The sequence below is a fragment of the Triticum urartu genome, chromosome 2A (assembly GCF_056163025.1).
Source record: "Triticum urartu cultivar PI428250 chromosome 2A, HENAU_Tu73, whole genome shotgun sequence".
NCBI lineage: Eukaryota > Viridiplantae > Streptophyta > Magnoliopsida > Poales > Poaceae > Triticum > Triticum urartu.
In genome coordinates, this window is record NC_141874.1 from 727,967,586 (window position 1) to 727,987,815 (window position 20,230).

At 45.9% G+C, this 20,230-nt stretch overlaps 1 protein-coding gene and 1 pseudogene across 1 annotated transcript; both read left to right on the plus strand.

Moving 5' to 3' along the window:
• Positions 1–342: 342 nt before the first annotated feature.
• On the plus strand, positions 343–4,756 carry LOC125540127 (uncharacterized). The gene is made up of 2 exons (XM_048703715.2): positions 343–555; positions 2,363–4,756. The coding sequence occupies exon 2, from the start codon at positions 2,702–2,704 to the stop codon at positions 4,589–4,591; it is 1,890 nt and encodes a 629-aa protein (XP_048559672.1). The 5' UTR covers positions 343–555; positions 2,363–2,701; the 3' UTR covers positions 4,592–4,756.
• A 145-nt stretch (positions 4,757–4,901) lies between these two features.
• On the plus strand, positions 4,902–6,112 carry LOC147987258 (F-box protein At3g07870-like; annotated as a pseudogene).
• Positions 6,113–20,230: the final 14,118 nt, after the last annotated feature.

Genomic DNA, 20,230 nt, shown 5'->3' on the forward strand with positions numbered 1-20,230 from the left:
CCAAACTCTTTTTTACTCTTCAAAACAAAGTGGGAATATGTTTGTCAAAATAAAAGAATTCTCTAGCATTGTGCTTGCCAAATATATATCGTTCTCATAATTTTGTCTAAATCCACAAAGAAAATATGGCATGAAAAAAGAATCATGATAAACTATTCCATATCCCTGGTGACGGCCGATCGGACGGCCAGGAGGGCGCTGACAAACGCGGTGAGCGAGGACCTCTGGCTCACCCGACACTCACATGGCCAAAAGCCGAGCTGTTGGATGCGGCTGGGCTGGGGCGGAGCTGAGCCGACCGTCGGGATCCCCCAATCATATGATTTGACGAGTCGATTTCATCCGCCTCTCTCCTCTGGAAGCCCCAAGGGCCAAATTCCGTCCCCCCATGGCGAAAAGCTCCCTCCTTTTCCTCCCCACGCCTCTTTATTTCCCACCTGCCCCCTCGTCTCTCCGTCTCTTCGCCCCAACTGGCCTCGGCCTGTCCCTCCTCCAAGTCCACCCATTCGCCTCAATCGGCGCCTCCGGGTTCTCCAGCCTCCCTCCAGTCCCGCGGTACGGATCTGCCTGCGCCCCTCGCTGGTTCTTGCTTTAGTGCCCAACTCTGTAACATTTTTCACTCGCTGTACTTGTTTTGCTGTGGAGATGTGTGGAGGAGTTCAGAGTTTCTTTGTGTGCTTGGCCGATGGGGTTGTTTTTGGTTCTGTTTGGGCTCTGCTGGATAATAGTCTGAAGCCTGAAGGCGATCTTGATTTAGTGGCTCTCCTGGCTAAATGAATGGATTTTGGTGGTAATTTGGCAAACTGAAACGTTTGTGAATTTAGTCGCGAAGTTGGTAGGCAGATTGATGTGTTTGCAGTAAAGCTTGTTAACTTTTATTCTCCATATAATCCATGATGCCCAGCTCTGTAACATTTTTCACTCGCTATACTTATGTTCCTGTGGACTGTCGAGATGTGAGCAGGAGTTCAGAGTTTCTTTGTGCTTGGCCGATGGAGCAGTTTTTGGCTCTGTTTGGGCTGTGTTGGATAGTAGTCTGAAGCCTGAAGGCGATAGGAACCATGTGTGTGTGTGTGTCTCTCTCTCTCTCTCTCTATATATATATATATATATATACATATATATATATATATATATATATATATATAACCTTGAGGTTGCAGTATGCTTTGTCTTGGTTTAGTGGTTCTCCTGGCTAAATGAATGGATTCCATTCGTAAATTGGCAGACTAAAATTACATTTGTGAATTTAGTCGCAAAGTTGGCAGGCAGATTGATGTCTTTTTGCAGTAAAGCATGTTAACTTTTATTCTCCATATAATCCATGATGCATACTGTAAGCTGCTTTGTTTGTCTTATTTCGGCAGTTCCTGTACTTCACATTAGTTGAGGCTTTAAACCAAGAATTTATTAAGTCCTTGGAATTCCTAAGAGAATTAAAGGAAGTCTGCTGCCGTGCTTGCAATAGCTGGAAACAATCGAGTCATGTTGATGTTGTCAGGCATGTTAGGATTCAGCTTGGCATGGATTTGGATCAAATTTGCATTCTGATATAGGTTGTTTCTTGGATTTGGCTGCCGGTGTTGTACACATGATGCTTGTCATTTTTGTCTCTTAGAGTCGGCTCATTTTTCTTTTCATGTGGTCCCCTTCATTAGTATTTTTGTGTCGAGTAAATCCTAGTATGAGAAGAACGCATGTGGACATAACTACCAACTTATCACCATGCATATGTATCTATATCCTAGTTTCTCTATTTAACCCAGCATACAAATATAATAAATCCTTTGTTTCCCTAAGAAGTCGAAGCTCGAGATGTTGAGAAAAGATCAATTTCTTCCACTTGTCCCACTAAACTGTGCCAGGAAGTTTTAACATGTATGACTGCAACTCAAATTTACAGTATAGGTAGTGAAACTAGCTGTATTGGTTTTAAAGTAGCACTACTAGCTACTAAGCGCTAATTCATGTTCATCTCAAGCAAACACCATAGCTCAAATTCTAATCATGATTCACCATTTCCTCATGTACATTAATGAACTGAAAATACATGCACCGCCTGATCAGATCTATGTTTGATGTATTCCTGTTAGCATTTTTGTCCAAGGTCATATGAACTGGTACTTGTTAATCTCATACTTCTGGATTTCCTTACAAGTTTTTGAATCACTTTATTATTTTCACCTGTGGTTCTTGCTCTATTTCAGAAACATTAAGTTGGTTGTGGATGAGTAGGCTTGATACTTAAGTCTTTTGAGTTCTCCTTCATATTTAAGAAACATTAGCTTCTGTCAGTTGTTTTCTTTTTATCAGTTCTTATTTTGTGTAGCTAAATTTTGCCTGCTACTTGACTTTCTTGCAGATCTCAGAGGACGTTTAATTGCATGATATGAAGTCTGTTTGTGGATTCCCTTTTATGCATAAGATGCAGTGCACATGATTTTTGCCCGTAGTGCTGCAACATCACGATTTCTCACTTGGGACCAGCAAGCCTAAGGCTCATGGACAGAGCTGATACTTCAGGCTTCATCGGTAGTGGCTCGAATTGCAAGAATATTGACGTGTACTTCCATTTTGTGTATACTATATACTTTCTTGGTGGTGAAGTTGTTAAACTGGGGTTTTGATTGTTCGGCCACTGGACAGCGCTCTAGTCTTTCTCTGTCCTAGTCCTACATTATACACATATATATTTACTGGGATGGACCTTAATATGACAAATCTTTGGCTTCATGGGAAGGAACATATAGCCGCTTCATTCTCTCAAGCTGAACAGAGCTCAGAAGCAGTCGAGACTTCTAGAAAATCATTTGGGCAGAGGAGTCGAAGTTCCCCTGTTCCTGATGATGACTGCAGGCTGGTCCTAGGACTTGGACCAATGCCAAATCTGTATTCCGCTGATAGCCAATCATCCGGTGGCAACAAAGTTAAATTATCTGGAATTTTGTTCACCCAACATTGTACTGCAAGTGATCCTGGGTTACTGGTGGGGACTTCAAGAGGCAGCTCAAGAAATTTGCAGTCCACAACACTGCCTGGCCGCAAGGAGCATTCACACAAAAGAAAAAATGGTGTTGTCTTCCCACATATTGGCGAGGGATCAACTTCAGCCAAAAGGAAGTCAGGTGATTATCAGCTGTCACCTCTGTTTGCTCCAAGATCAGATGTTCTTTTTATTGATAGAACAATGGCAGAGCCTGATGTCCAGCAACACCTTGGAACCGGATATGAGGCCGATCATGATTTATCTCTTGATCAGCACGGGGTTGAGCACAGCCCCGAGCCTTCTGCAACAACTGGCTGTTCTTTTGCTGCAACTTCAGATACAATAGATAGCACTGATAATGGGGAGCAGAAAAGTCATCAGCGCCATCTCAAGAAGTGTCGGTTCAATGGGTGTTCCAAGGGCGGAAGGGGTGCATCAGGACTCTGCATTTCCCATGGCGGCGGTCACCGGTGCCAAAAGCCAGGTTGCAATAAAGGGGCCGAGAGCCGAATGGCGTACTGCAAATCGCACGGAGGAGGAAAGCGGTGCCAAGAGCTAGGCTGCACCAAAAGCGCCGAAGGGAAGACAGAGTTCTGCATCGCTCACGGCGGTGGGCACCGGTGCGGGGTTCCGGAGTGCTCCAAAGCAGCCCGGGGAAGATCGGGACTTTGCATAAAACACGGCGGAGGGAAGAGGTGCATGACGGAGGGCTGCACCAGGAGCGCCGAAGGGTATCCTGGGGTGTGCATCGCGCACGGAGGTGGTCGCCGGTGCCAGTACCCGGACTGCAGCAAGGGAGCACAGGGAGGCACCCTGTTCTGCAAGTCCCATGGTGGGGGCAAACGGTGCGTATCTGAAGGTTGCACCAAAGGGGCCGAGGGCAGCACGTTGCTATGCAAAGGGCATGGCGGCGGAAAGAGGTGCCTCTTCGAGGGAGACGCGGCGTGTCCTAAGAGTGTTCACGGCGGGACCAGCTTCTGCGTGGTGCATGGAGGAGGCAAAAGGTGTGTGGCACCAGGGTGCACCAAGAGCGCTCGCGGTCGCACTGACTGCTGCGTGAGGCATGGCGGTGGCAAGCGCTGCAAATCAGATGGGTGCGACAAGAGCGCGCAGGGGAGCACGGACTTCTGCAAGGCGCACGGCGGGGGCAAGCGGTGCGCCTGGAGCGCCGGCTGTGACAAGTTTGCCAGGGGGAGGAGCGGCCTGTGCTCTGCTCATGGAAACCTGACGGCCTCGAAGCAGACCGGAAGCATGATCGGGCATGGCCTCTTCAGCGGGATCGTCTCTTCTTCCTCGACGCCGGGCAGCGGCATGGACCGAGTGATCTCCTCTTCTCTCCCTGGCGCCTCGTCAGATTGCTGCGGCGAGTCGTTGGAACTCATGCAGAGTGGCAGGCTCATACCGCCACAGCTGCTGGTTCCTGGCTCCCTGCAGAAACCATCGTCTTCGTTTAACCTGCCGGGCAATGGCCAAGAAGGAGGTGGTGGTAGCCGGGACCAGAGCTTCGGGTTCGTCGTGCCGGAGGGAAGGGTGCACGGCGGAGGGCTCATGTCGATGCTCCGAGCAGGACACCTGGGAAGCAACATCAACATCCCGGAATCCTGATGAAAATGACACATATTCTGTGTGTGTGCTTTGTGCTTTTGCGCCCAGCAACCGTATGATGCTTTAGTGTACAGAGCTTCACTGTACTTGTTCGTCTATGAACGAAATTGCATTATCATGAACTTGTATTGGTACGCAAATAGTCGTTGAAATTTCCAAATCTTCTGTGCGTGTTGTGTCAAACCTGTTCCGATTTCATCACGTTCTCAAATATCCCCACCAAAGAAGCTTTCCAAATAGCAGTACAATTAAAGAAGAAATCGGTTACCAAGTCGGAATCAAACCACATCGCCCTTGAAGTTAAATGCAAACGAAAACCACCGTGCAAAGGCAACGCATAGTGGTGAACAACCCAAAGAAAGAGAAAAGCAAGAAGGGAAAATAGATTGCACCCATGGCCATGGACGACGCGGGGCGCCCGGAGTTGCCCACGGACGTCCTGGTGGAGATCCTGCTGCGGCTGCCGCCGACCTGCCGGCGCCGAGTCCGCCTCGTCTGCAGGCTCTGGCGCGACGTCATCGACGAGCACACCACGGAGATGCAGAGCCGCGCCACGGCCCTCCTCTGGGATACCTGTCCAAGTCGTCGACGACGAGCTACAAAGAGCTATGGCGTCGGGACAAAGCGGTACCATACATGCGCCCCAGTAGTAGCCTGCATCTCATCGGCACGTGCAATGGTCTTCTCTGCCTGTGCGACAACAAGACGGCTCCCGGCGGCGCCGTCACCCTGGTCAACCCGGCCACCGACGAGGTGCTGCCCGTCCCGCCGCTGCCTTGCGCACTCCCGTATTTCCGGCCTGCTGGGAGATACGCCTCCTGGGAGAACTGGCACGAGGCGTACAGCTTCGGGTACCACCCTACGTCCGGGCGGTACAAGGTGGTGCACGTCCCATGCAGCATTAGCAAGGCATACAAGTTCGACGACATGCAGGTGCTCACCCTAGGGGAGGCGTCTTGGCGGAAGGTTCCGGCTGGCCCTGTGGAGGGAGCGAGGTGCAACCTCGGCGCCGGCATAGTCAGCGTCGACGGCGCGACGTACTGGGTCATAGAGAGTGCCGGAGCGAGCTGGGTCGTGTCATTTGACCTCGAGAGCGAGGAGGTCACTCGTGTCAAGGGGCTGCCTGCCCAACCGGCCAGGCCTGATCACTACCACCTGACGGAGGTGAACGGGAGGCTGGGCATTGTTGTCCGTAGCCTTTCGGGAACAATAAAGGTGTGGGTACTGGACAAGGGGCGGCGAAAGTGGAGCTATCGGTACAACCTTACGCGGTATCGTGTCCCGCGGCCACACTTCGTGTATGGCGAATGCATCTTGACACTGCAGGAGTGCTCGATATGTGGGCACTACAGACGGAAAGGCATCTGGTCATCATCCAACTACGCGGTGACGGTGCGGGTCAGGCACCAGGCTCATGGGACGCTGATGGGGGCGATAATAGCCGGCTGGTGCCGGACATTCTCCTACGTCAAGACGATGGAGCCACTTAGCGTTTATAAGTTGCCAATAGTTAATGCCTAATTAGGATGTTCGTCTCTTAATGACAAATTAGTTATTCTACTAGCAGAGACGAGACGCCCATTGCCGTGTTGTTTTCTTTTTAGAACTGATATCTTTTGGCAAATGATTTTCATCTTGGCTTCCATCGTTTTTTTTACTCTCCTATTTTTTCTCTGTTGCGCATGTTAGTTGTTAGGTTTCTACTTATGTTTATATTTTGGTTAACGAAAATCCTAGACTTACGGACAAGTTCCACTCATCTCCGGTTAAGTCTATTTGGTTTATAGAGAATCAAAACTGATTTACCAATGTGCCAAATGCTATGGTTCTTCCATATGATTTCTGAATTCATTCAGAAGTAATTCGTTGAGATCGTGCACTCTTTTCTTATTTATCCGAAACTCTTTTCTTAGGCCCTGTTTGGTTCCAAATAAGTCACCAACTTATAAGTCGAAAAGTGCAAAAAGTGACTTATTTTGCCAAACGGAACCAACTTATAAGTCACCCCAACTTATAAGTCATAAGTTACTTCACCCCAACTTAAAACTTATAAGTCACCCCTTTTTGCATGGGTCCCACCATCTTTACATAAAAAACAAGGTGGGAAGGTGTGTTCAGGTGACTTATAAGTCAGGTGACAACCAAATAGGCGTGACTTATAAGTCACTGGTTTTAAGTCACCTGACTTATAAGTCACGCAAAGTGCAACTTGATAGATCAAATCTATTTTTGAAATAGACAACTGGCACACATTCCCTTTTAAAAAAGATCGAAACACCAACCACCACAGTTAGATTTTTTTTAGATTTGTTGGTAAAATATTGGTATTAAACCAATTTTTTAGATTTGTTGAATATTGGTATTAAACCCAAAACTGTCAGCGGATGATCAGTGAGCTAAAAAAAGAAAAATGGACTGCTATTTTTCTTCTCTGTTGTGCATGTTAGTTGTTAGGTTTCTACTTATTTTTATATTTTGGTTAACAAAAATCCAGACTTACGGACCATCTTTGGTTAAGTCTATTTGGTTTATAGGGAATCAAAATCGATTTACCAATGAGTGCCAAATGTTATGGTTCTTCCATATCATTTCTGAATTCATTTAGAAATAATTCATCGAGATCGTGCACCCTTTTCTTATTTATCCGAAATAGACAACTCGCACAACTCCCTTTCCAAAAAAATCAAAACACCAACAATAGTTATTTTTATATTTGTTGGTAAAATATTGATATTAAACCCAAAACTGTCAGCGGATGGCTACCGAGCTAAAAAAAGAAGAAGAAAAATGGACAGCTATTTTTCTTCTCTATTGTGCATGTTAGTTGTTAGGTTTCTACTTATGTTTATATTTTGGTTAACGAAAATCCTAGACTTACGGACAAGTTCTACTCATCTCCGGTTAACTCTATTTGGTTTATAGAGAATCAAAACTGATTTACCAATGAGTGCTAAATGCTATGGTTCTTCCATATGATTTCTGAATTCATTCAGAAGTAATTCGTCGAGATCATGCCCCCTTTTCTTATTTATCCATTTTTTTTAATAAAGTGCAACTTGATAGATCCAATCTATTATTGAAATAGATAACTAGCACACACTCCCTATAAAAAATACACCAACCACTACAGTTAGATTTTTTAGATTTCTTGGTAAAATATTGGTATTAAACCCGAAACTGTCAAAAGATGGCCAGTGAGCTAAAAACGAAAAAAGTGGTTATATTTTTCATATGCTCTTCTTTTATAGATAGAACGAACAAAAAATAAAGTATTTTATCACTTACTTTCCTCGCCCTTGTTTGATCGGTGGTGAGGACTTTCGTGACGCACTGTGGATGGAACTCCGTCCTAGAGACGATGGTGGCGGGCGTGCCGGTGCTCACATGGCCAATGGTGTTCGAGCAGTTCATCACCGAGAGGTTGCTCATGGCGGTGCTTCGGATCAGGGAGCTTCTGTGGCCGGGCAGTGCCGGCATTTGGAGCACCAGATACCTAGAAAACGACGTGGGCCCCGCCGAAGCTGTGGCACCGTGCGCCTAAGACTAGCCACAATGGGTAGTAACATAGAGTGGTAACATGTCCATGTTACTACTCTATGTTATTACCTCTATAGTGGGGAGTAACATATGTGTGATAACATGCAATACTTTATTTATTATACAATAGACTCATCTTGCCTTGATATGTGTGATATTACTCATACTAGTAGTAACTAGCTATGTTACTACATGCCTCTCTTTCTTCATTTATTACTTGCCACATCATCTATTTTATGTAGATATGTGTGATGTTACTATCTATGTTACTCCCACTGTGGGTAGTCTAAGACTCATTCTTCTTAGCCATAGACAGGGCATTTATTTGTAAGAGAGATGGCAGAACAAGCATTTGTGTTTTTATTACATATAAAGTTTTTTTGCGAATTATTTATTACTTATAAATTTGTGATCATCCTGGCAGTTATCAAGATATATTCAATATTTGTGGTCGTTGTGGAGCTGTTTTTACTACTTGTAAGTACGATTTCCATGCGTGCTAAAGAAGAGGTACATGATCTGCTACTCGACATTTGTCTGAGAGCAATTTCTTTTTGTTTCTGAAGAAAAAAAACACGGCCTGGTGATTGGTCCCTGCACTAAATATTTACGCTACTTAAACATGAAATATATTAACCTACTGATTTACTCAATGTTGTAGATGGATGGTCCAGGAGAAAATGTACTGAGACTCTGATGATGCAGTGATTTCTTCTTCTTCTTCCAGGAGTTGGACCAAGTGTGGCGGTTTGGTCCTTGCATGATTCTGAAGGCTCTGTTAATTGATGAGCCTCAGCAACAAGCATGATGTTCAGCGTTAGTGTTCCATAGTCCACACCATGGTGTATTATTCCCATCTTGGTTGATGTACAGCTTGCTTAGTGCTTATGACTTGCTGTACCTCTGTTTTGTCACCTGAGACTAGACTGTAAAACAATGCTTCTGTAGAGCTTGTAATCTGAGACTCTTGACCGTCATTGGGCTTTGAGGTTCTCCGATCTATTCCCTCCGTTCCAAAATAGATGACCCAACTTTATAAGTTAGTATAAAGTTGGGTCATCTATTTTAGAACGGAGAGAGTACGTAGTAGTTAATGTAAAATTAGATGGAAGTGTTGAACCCTTTGCTCGGGCCGCGGTTGTATATATATGATGTGTGCCGTGCCTTACAAGAATAGATCAAGAGGAAATCGATCATGTTCGGTACAGGAGGTTTGAGGAGATAGAGCAGAAGAAGAGATAAGAAGAGATACAAGTTAAACACCTTTCCTATCCCTATACAACATCTTCTAACACTCCCCCTCAATCTAAACCTCAAGAAACTTTTGCAAGGTTAAGATTGTACTTGAACTCGTCCAATCTCCTCATGGTGAGAGGTTTTGTGAAGCCATCAGCAAGTTGATCTCCAGTAGGTACAAACCGAATATCAAGGAGCTTTCAAGCTACCCTTTCTCTGACAAAGTGGAAATCAACTTCAATATGTTTAGTGCGTGCATGAAAAAACATGATTGGCTGAAAGATAGGTTGCAGCAATATTATCACACCATAATCTTGCAGCTTGTGGAGCCTTGATTCCAAGTTCATAAAACAAAGTCTGTATCCACATTACTTCAGCTGTAGCATTTGCCAAAGCTTTGTATTCAGCCTCTGTACTTGATCGTGAGTCAGTAGCCTGTTTTCTTGCACTCCAGGATATAAGATTAGTTCCCAGAAACACAGCAAAACCACCCGTGGATCTTCTATCATCAGCACACCCAGCCCAGTCTGCATCAGAGTAAGCAGTAACAAGCAGAGATGGAGATTTGGTAATTTGAAGTCCAAGTCCTTCAGAAAACTTAAGATACCTTAAAATCCTTTTGACTGCAGTCCAGTGAGTTGTTCTAGGTGCATGTAAATACTGACATACCTTATTCACAGAGTAAGAAATATTAGGACGTGTAAGAGTCAAATATTGCAAAGCACCCACAACACTTCTGTAATTAGTTGCATCCTCTGGTCCAAGAGCTTCTCCACTTTCAAGAGTAAGTTTCTCAGAAGTTGAAATTGGTGTGCTTACAGGCTTACAATGTTGCAGTCCTACTCTTCTAAGTATGTCAGTAGTATATTTTTCCTGAGTAAGAAGAATACCATCCTTAACCTACTTGACCTCTATGCCAAGGAAATAGTGAAGATCTCCCAAATCCTTGAGAGCAAACTCCAACTTAAGATCTCTAAGTAAACAGGTGGTAGCATCTGAACTTGAACTTGCAACAATTATATCATCAACATAAACAAGTACAAATATAGTGATATTACCCTTATGATAAAAGAACAATGAAGTATCTGCTTTTGATGGTGTAAACCCAAGTTGTTGTAATTGCATGCTCAACCTTGAGTACCAAGCTCTTGGGGTGTGACGCTCGGATAATCAAGCTACAGTAACCCTCTAGTAATGATGCCTTGTCACCACTGTTACTATTGTTAATCTCGCGTTAGTTCGAAACCGGTTTGAATTCAAAATTCAAAATCAGGGCAAACAATAAAAGTTTTCAAACATTAAAACTAAAATGTTCAAGATGGGACAAATAAATCCTAAGTAATAATGGTGGAGAAACCACACTTGTATAAAATGTGTAAATACTCAAAAATGAATAAAACAGTAGAAAAATAAATTAATTAAATGCCTTTTGCATTTTGTAAAATATTAAACTATTTTATTTAGCTGTCCAAATTAATGTGGCAGTGGTATATTTAACATACTACATTTAGGTGTTGTTCTCACATTCTATAAAATTGAAATAAATTAAAATTTGACATAAACAGAAAAGGAATAATTAAAGGAAAAGAGAAAGTAGAAAACAGTTACTAGACTAAAACAAAGGAGAACCCCCCTTTTTTGCTAAAAAGAGAAAGTAGAAAACAGTTACTAGACTAAACAAAGGAGAACCCCCCCCTTTTTTGCTGGGCCTTAGCCCAGCTATGCCACTAGGCCGCCCCCTCACCCCACTGCTTAACCCCCACTCCCGGAGACGGAACCCTAACTGACACCCACTCGCCTCCCACACGATCCCCTCTCCTCCCTCTGTCCCCCGATCCAGATGGGGGGGGCTGCCCCTGACGCCGCCCCACCGCGCCTCCGACCTCCTTCACGACGCTACCTCGTCGGCGTCACCCCTCCCGGCCTTCTTCCTCACCCTCCTGCACGTCGCCCGTCTTCCCCAAGCTCCGCAGGACGCCGTGCTCGCCGCCCCGACGCCAACCGCCGTCACCCGGAACCGTCGTCCTCATCCCCACCTCGTCGGATGGCCACGACCTCCCCCGGCTTCACCGAGTCCTCCACGAGCTCCGCAGTGAGCCTCTCCGACGATCCCCCACCTTCCCCCTCAATCTCGTTGCCGTAACCGCCGTCCGCGTCCTCGTGTTGCCGCGGCCACGATGCCCGACCAGACCTCCGTCTCCCCCTCTACCTTGTTGCTGCTCACCGGCGCGCGTGCACGACGCCACCCGCGCCTGCTTGCCTCTGTGTTTCACCCGAGCATGCCCCGACCGCGCCGCACCTAGCCTCGCCCGCCGCCGCCCATGCTGCTCCCGCTGTCGCGCTCGCGCATCTCTGCTTGCCCTGCTCGGCTGCTCCCCCCGTCGTGCGTCTGCCCGTGCGCGCTCCCCGCGCCAAGTGCCGCGCGCGTGCCCAGGGCGCACCCCTGGCTTGGTCGGCCTTCCTCCTCCGCCCTTGGCTGCGGCCACGCGCATGCACGCTCGCTGCACCCGCCGCCTCTGCTTGCGTTGCCGCCTCCCTACTACGGTCCCGCGTCGGCGCTCGTTGCCGCCCGCGACCGTGCTTCGCTCGGCCCCGCGCAGCCTCGCCACTCACCGCCGAGCGCCCGCCCCGTCGCCTCGGGTCCGCTTCGACGGGCGGTGCGCCCGCTGGCCGCACGCCCGTTCGGGCCACACCCGATATGCCCCCCAGGGCCTATGGCAAGGGGGCCCAGCCCCAGAACATTTAAAAAAAGATAGATAAAAAATATAAGAACAACAAATTTAATTAATTAATTAAATCAATTAATTAACTTAATTAATCCTAATTAGATTAACTTAATCACTAATTATACTAGTTAATCTGTTTTAGTTAATCTCAGTCAATGACGGTGGGACCCACTTGTTAGGTTGACCAGTCAACCCCTGTTGACTGCTGACGTGAGCATGACATCATGCTGATGTCATAAATCCATTTTCGGATTAAATAATTAAATAAATTCCAGAAATTATTAAAATCTTTAGAAAATCATATCTTTTAATCCGTAACTCGGATTAAATTATTTTCAACATGGAAGTTGCTCAGAACGACGAGGCGAATCCGGATACGCAGCCCGTTCGTCCGCCACACACCCCTAACATATCCAACTCGCAACTTTCCCCCTCCGGCTCCTCTGCCCGAAAACGCGAAACACCGGGGATACTTTCCCGGATGTTTCCCCCCTTCACCGGTATCACCTCATACCGCGTTAGGGCCCGCCTAGCATCACGCATTGCTTTGTCATGCATCGTTACGCATCTGTTTGCATTGTATTCATTGTTTCTTCCCCCTCTTCTCCCGCTAGACACCGAGACCGACGCCGCTGCTACCCAGTACGACTACGGAGTTGACGACCCCTCTCTCTTGCCAGAGCAACCAGGCAAGCCCCCCTTGATCACCAGATATCGCCTATTCTTCTCTATACTGCTTGCATTAGAGTAGTGTAGCCTGATACTGCTTTCAGTTAATCATATACTGCTGCATAGCCTGTCCTTGCTACTACTGTTGTTACCTTTACCTGCTATCCTACAAGCTTAGTATAGGATGCTAGTGTTCCATCAGTGGCCCTACATTCTTGTCCGTCTGCCATGCTATACTATCGGGCCGTGATCACTAGGGAGGTGATCACGGGTATATACTATATACTTTATATACATGACACATGTGGTGACTAAAGTCGGGTCCGCTCGTTGAGTACCCGCAAGTGATTCTGATGAGGGGGCTGAAAGGACAGGTGGCTCCATCCCGGTAGAGGTGGGCCTGGGTTCCCGACGGCCCCCAACTGATACTTTGTGGCGGAGCGACAGGGCAGGTTGAGACCACCTAGGAGAGAGGTGGGCCTGGCCCTGGTCGGCGTTCGCGGATACTTAACACGCTTAACGAGATCTTGGTATTTGATCTGAGTTGGGTCGTTGACCTTATACGCACTAACCGCCACGTGGGACAAGATATGGGCAACCGGCATCGTGGTATCAGCCGAAGCACTTCGTGACGTCAGCGACTGAGCGGCGCGCGCCGGATTGGAACGTAAGCCTGCTCTTGTATTAAGGGGGCTAGTTCTGCTTCCGGCCGCCCTCGCAACGTGCAGGTGTGCTAAGGGCGATGGGCCCAGACCCCTGTGCGCTTAGGTTTAGACCGGCGTGCTGACCTCTTTGTTGTGCCTAGGTGGGGCTGCGACGTGTTGATCTTCCGCGGCCGGGCATGACCCAGAAAAGTGTGTCCGGCCAAATGGGATCGAGCGTGTCGGGTAATGTGGTGCACCCCTGCAGGGAAGTTGATCTATTCAAATAGCCGTGTCCACGGTAACAGGCGACCCGGAGTTGTACCTTGACCTTATGACAACTAGAACTGGGTACTTAATAAAACACACCCTTCCAAGTGCCAGATATAACCCGGTGATCGCTCTCTAACAGGGCAACGAGGAGGGGATCGCCGGGTAGGTTTATGCTATGCGATGCTACTTGGAGGACTTCAGTCTACTCTCTTCTACATGCTGCAAGACGGAGGCTGCCAGAAGCGTAGTCTTCGACAGGATTAGCTATCCCCCTCTTATTCTGGCATTCTGCAGTTCAGTCCACTGAGATGGCCCTTTACACAAATATCCATGCATATGTAGTGTAGCTCCTTGCTTGCGAGTACTTTGGATGAGTACTCACGGTTGCCTTGTTCCCCCTTTTCCCCATTTCTCTACCCGATTGCTGCGACCAGATGATGGAGCCCAGGATCCAGACGCCATCTTCGACGACGATTCCTACTACTCTGGAGGTGCCTACTACTACGTGCAGCCCGCTGACGACGACCGGGAGTAGTTAGGAGGATCCCAGGCAGAAGGCCTACGCCTCGTTCGATCTGTATCCCCGTTTGTGCTAGCCTTCTTAAGGCAAACTTGTTTACTTATGTCTGTACTCGGATATTGTTGCTTCCGCTGACTCGTCTATGATCGAGCACTTGTATTCGAGCCATCGAGGCCCCTGGCTTGTATTATGATGCTTGTATGACTTATTTATGTTTTTAGAGTTGTGTTGTGATATCTTCCCGTGAGTCCCTTATCTTGATCGTACACGTTTGCGTGCATGATTAGTGTACGATTAAATCGGGGGCGTCACAAGTTGGTATCAGATCCGACTGCCTGTAGGAATCCCCCTTACTAACTCCTTGGCCGAAGTCGAGTCTAGTCAATTGCAGAATTGTTTTACTAACATGGCTGTGTGGCCCATGGGCCCACGTCGCCATTGAGTGGTATTAGGATCTTTTATTCCTCGTCTATACTCTGAGATTCTGACATCTCTTCTATTCGGGTTAAATGATTTTCTAAAATCTAACTTTAGGTTCTCGAAAACTCTTCCTCCCGGAGAGCCCTTCAGTCCAGATGATCGCCGGCTGCACCCGAAGGTTTCGAAGTTACTCTCTGATACTCTTTCGAGACTTTGTGCCATCGCTTTTGCAATTCCCATCCATCGATATACCTCTATGGATAACCACGTACACTTGTCATTCATACATTCATCCCCAGTTGATCTTGTTATTACAAGATACATCGAAATTCTCTCTATTGTTCCGAGAATACTTTGTGCCTACTGCCTTGCAGTTCTTTGCCACCTGAATACCCCTGCGGATAATTCCTCGCTCTTACCGAGTATCCGCTCATCCCCAGTTGTTCATGTGTTTCACAAAATTCTTCCAAATACTATCCGATCTTTCGAGGACCCTCATTTGCCTATGGCTCTTGAAATGCTTGTCTGCTTGCATTTTGGTTAATTCCAAATGGCTAGCAATATTCATGGATGTCCTTTGCCTTTATCATCTTGGGTCCCTTGATTCAATATGTTGCGAATGCTCGCAATCCTCAATCAGATCCTAGAATTCATCCTTCCGGCTCAGACGTCATATTAAACATGAGCTGGATCTCGACCAATGAAATTGCCATCGATTATACCCTTAAGCCTACTCAATTTATCCACCCTTGATCAGAGTGTTTGCTTCTAAGCCCTTGATTTGGAAATTATGATTCTTTGCCTTTGAGCTTTGAGTTAGTCAGTTGTTTCTATAATCTAGGGCCCTTGCCTGGATTCTTCCTCTGGTTGTGTGCCGATGCTCACATCAGCTCCGTTAAGAACCATCAAGTCCTTTGTTGAATTATCATCTGACAGTGTCCTTCGTATACAAAAACCTCGAGAAGTTCTTTTCAGGATACATAATACCATTGGTAAATCCTGTTGTTTGATTTGGCCAACCATGCTCTACTTTCGAGCTGGTGATATTTACTATTGAAGCTTGTGGTATATGTTTCCACGATACCCTGACGGGTTGAACCTATGCCTTCCTTAATATGTGTGAACTCGAAAGTTTTCACGAGTGATACTCTTCTGGTATTTTGCTACATAAAATTTCAACATTACAATTTCGCAAATGAGAAGTGAATGAAAGGTTATGCATTGGAGAATTGGGAGTCGACCTTGAACTCTGTGTTCATGCCCATGGACACAATGTAGATCTTATCATTAAAACCTCTCTTAAATTAATTATTCCCTTGGTATAAGTTCATCTTATATCTGGGATCTGGCCTTTTGCAATCGTGGTTCCGACCTTGTTCTCCTTTAAATATCATTTCTCGTGCAAGTTTAAGCACTTGTCTTCTGCAAAGCAATACCCAGTCCAACCTCTATTTTGATCTATCGTCGAGTAATACCCCCTGGTATCTCGACATTAGCACAGAACTGCATAACCTCTCATGAGTTCTTCATCAAGTACTACATCCTCACTGATTCCAATTTTCACGGGCTCCGAGTTTTTTTAACACTCAAAGACACCATAACTGAACCGAGTCCGCATTACGGTTCAACAACTCTTACTAATATTCTCTACTTACGAGTTTTTACCCGATCATGTCATTCCTAGCCTGATCGGCTATATCATTATTGTGCTAAATCTTAACTGTGCTACCTAGTCCTTCTTCTCGGTACACAATTTTTTTTCGCTGAGCTAAGCTTACGTTGAATTCCTTGTCTTATCATTCCACCTCGGACGACAAGCTCGGTTTCGAGTTTGTGTCGTACCCATGGTTCCAATAACCTCTTGCTTCATCATTCCTTTGACTTGATGTCATCGCTGATCGATTATATCTTCAGGTAATCTCTCGACAAATGTGTCATGATCATTACCAACATTCTGAGCTCTTCCAAAATATCAATCAAATTCATGATGAGAATACCATCCTTGCCCCTCGATGATTTGTTTTGTCATCGACTACTTCCTTGCCTTCTTTCCAACACAAACTTGTTCGTGTTGTGGCTGTACCTTGAGTTCCTGGCTATCCAGCTTGTCTTCTGTCCTACCTTGAAGTAATACCATCTTATATATCAAGAATGTTGTGAGAATTTCACCACCTCTTGAGAATTCTTGGTATGGTGATACTTCTCACCCTCACCATTCTTTCTTGGTACCCGTGTTGTTTCTAACCGGAATACCGACAATTGAACTATGATGTGTGAATTCATAACTTCTAGCAACCCTATTGCTTTGAAGTGAATGGTCGAGTTTCATTCTAATTCTTTTGTTCGTCAAGTCACCATTCTAACATTGATCGTGCAACCCAGCCCATATTTCGGGTGCACCTTTCAACCAATGTTTAATTGTGTATGTCTTTCCTCGAGCATACATCGTTATATCATTTGATATGACTAATGTTATCTCCTTGTTCACATAATTGTGGAAATCCATCTTTTTGGAAATCTTGACGAAATGTTGCTGAATCCATCAGCCACCTCCTCATCTCTCCTTGGATTAATGATGAACTCTTGTTTCGGAACTCGCTTCCATAGTTCATTTCCTGAAAATCTTACAATGTCAACTCGTCAATTGTGTTGCACCTTTTCTTCTCAGGCATCCCGAGTCTGAGGTATCTGTTGGGTTTCGTAGTAATTTCAAAAAAATTCCTACGCGCACGCAAGATCATGTGATGCATAGCAACGAGAGGGGAGAGTGCTGTCTACGTACCCACGCAGACCGACTGCGGAAGCGTTGACACAACGTAGAGGAAGTAGTCGTACGTCTTCACGATCCAACCGATCAAGCACCGAAACTATGGCACCTCCGAGTTCGAGCACACGTTCAGCTCGATGACGATCCCCGGACTCCGATCCAGCAAAGTGTCGGGGAAGAGTTCCGTCAGCACGACGGCGTGGTGACGATCTTGATGCACTACAGCAGCAGGGCTTCGCCTAAACTCCGCTACAGTATTATCGAGGAATATGGTGGCTGGGGGCACCGCACACGGCTAAGGAATAGATCACGTGGATCAACTTGTGTGTTCTAGGGTGCCTCTGCCTCAGTATATAAAGGACTAGAGGGGGGAGGCTGGCCGGCCAAGGTGTGGCGCGCCAGGAGAGTCCTACTCCCTCTGGGAGTAGGATTCCCCCCCCCCCCAATCCTAGTTGGAATAGGATTCGTGGAGGGGGAAAAGAGAGGGAGGGGGCCGGCCACCTCTCCTAGTCCTAATAGGACTAGGGGAAGGGTGAGGCGCGCAGCCCATGTAGGGCTGCCTCTTCTCTTTTCCACTAAGGCCCATCATGGCCCATTTAACTCCCGGGGGGTTCCGGTAACCTTCCCGGTACTCCGGTAAAATCCCGATTTCACCCGGAACACTTCCGATATCCAAACATAGGCTTCCAATATATCAATATTTATGTCTCGACCATTTTGAGACTCCTCGCATGTCCGTGATCACATCCGGGACTCCGAACAACCTTCGGTACATCAAAATGCATAAACTCATAATATAACTGTCATCGTAACCTTAAGCGTGCGGACCCTACGGGTTCATGAACAATGTAGACATGACCGAGACACGTCTCCGGTCAATAACCAATAGCGGGACCTGGATGCCTATATTGGCTCCTACATATTCTACGAAGATCTTTATCGGTCAGACCGCATAACAACATACGTTGTTCCCTTTGTCATCGGTATGTTACTTGCCCGAGATTCGATCATCGGTATTCCAATACCTAGTTCAATCTCGTTATCGGCAAGTCTCTTTACTCGTTCCGTAATACATCATCTCGCAACTACCTCATTAGTTGCAATGCTTGCAAGGCTTATGTGATGTGCATTACCGAGAGGGCCCAGAGATACCTCTCCGACAATCGGAGTGACAAATCCTAATCTCGAAATACGCCAACCCAACATCTACCTTTGGAGACACCTGTAATGCTCCTTTATAATCACCCAGTTACGTTGTGACGTTTGGTAGCACCCAAAGTGTTCCTCCGGCAAACGGGAGTTGCATAATCTCATAGTCATAGGAACATGTATAAGTCATGAAGAAAGCAATAGCAACATACTAAACGATCGGGTGCTAAGCTAATGGAATGGGTCATGTCAATCAGATCATTCAACTAATGATGTGATCCCGTTAATCAAATAACAACTCCTTTGTCTATGGTTAGGAAACATAACCATCTTTGATTAACGAGCTAGTCAAGTAGAGGCATACTAGTGACACTCTGTTTGTCTATGTATTCACACATGTATTATGTTTCCGGTTAATACAATTCTAGCATGAATAATAAACATTTATCATGAAATAAGGAAATAAATAATAACTTTATTATTGCCTCTAGGGCATATTTCCTTCAGTATCCTGCCAATCAGATCTGAATCTCGGTCATATATGATGGTTGTAACTTATTTCCAAGAGTTATAACATTGGTCTTTATGTGACCCGGTAAGGTGATGTCGTGCCTAGCACACCTGGCCGGGGGCCCTATTGTTATAGATTCCTTTTTCAGCAAGGTTATCCATTCTTCCGTGAGGAAATTGTAAGACTTATTCCACAAGTTATTCCTGATGGATCCTTTGTGTTTCCAAAGTCTGACCTTTGCTCGTAGACCATGTCAATGCTATCTCGAAGCATGTCTGTGGTACTCCAATTTTTCAACAAGAACATTTGAAGCCCAATGCTAAATGTTTCTTGCTCAATTATCCAAACAGCGTTGTATGGGTAATGTCATGAAATTTCTCTCCCCTTACCTAAAGAGATTTCTACATTATATCCTGTCATGGATATTATGCTCTGTTTGTCCTTGGGAAGGATATACCCTTGAATAATGTGTTTAAACACATTCTCATCAGATATACCATTGTTCTATTTAAAATTGTTCTATTTAATCTGATAATCATCTTTTCCTTTCCGTTGTTTTGACTAACCTTTCTTGTGATCTATATGATCTAAGCAGTAACATTCTCCTGCTTATGTAAACACCTCGGTGAACAATTCTGTCAGCAAGACCCTGTTACTATTGTTGATGACATTCCGGTAGCCACCGATGGACGAGAACTTTGCCTATTGGTCCGCCTCGTTCAACAAGCAGGAAAATGGTTCTCTTCGTCCCTCGCCCTTGGTACCGACATTGTTGCCAACATAACTGATAGTCTACCCTCTGACATGTCTTGCTATCATGACCGTGCAAGATGTCAACGCCCTTCTTACTTTAACCCACATGATGGGCCCATAACCCACAGTTCCACAGGATCGAAACCTGACTCTCCTGTACACCCCCTGTTCCCAAGGTTGTTCCTCGCGCGTGGCCTCGTATGTAATTCACGAGCCACCTTCCTAGTGATCTATTTTCGTAACAGGCGCAATACTTAATCTCGTTGCTCTGGACCCCTTTCGCACTTGGTTCAGACGTCGAACCATTGCCTATCCGTTTGAAACTTCTCATGGTACCTTCTTACTTTGCTCTCGATATCTTCTTAAGTTTCAATTAGAGAGATACTTATGCTTCTTCCCCCGAGTTAACCGTCTGATGCTCAATCCTGTTAGAATCC

Bases quoted from the DNA above. Each gene is read 5' to 3' on its own strand.
- LOC125540127 (XM_048703715.2), top strand. From the start codon at position 2,702: ATGGACCTTAATATGACAAATCTTTGGCTTCATGGGAAGGAACATATA.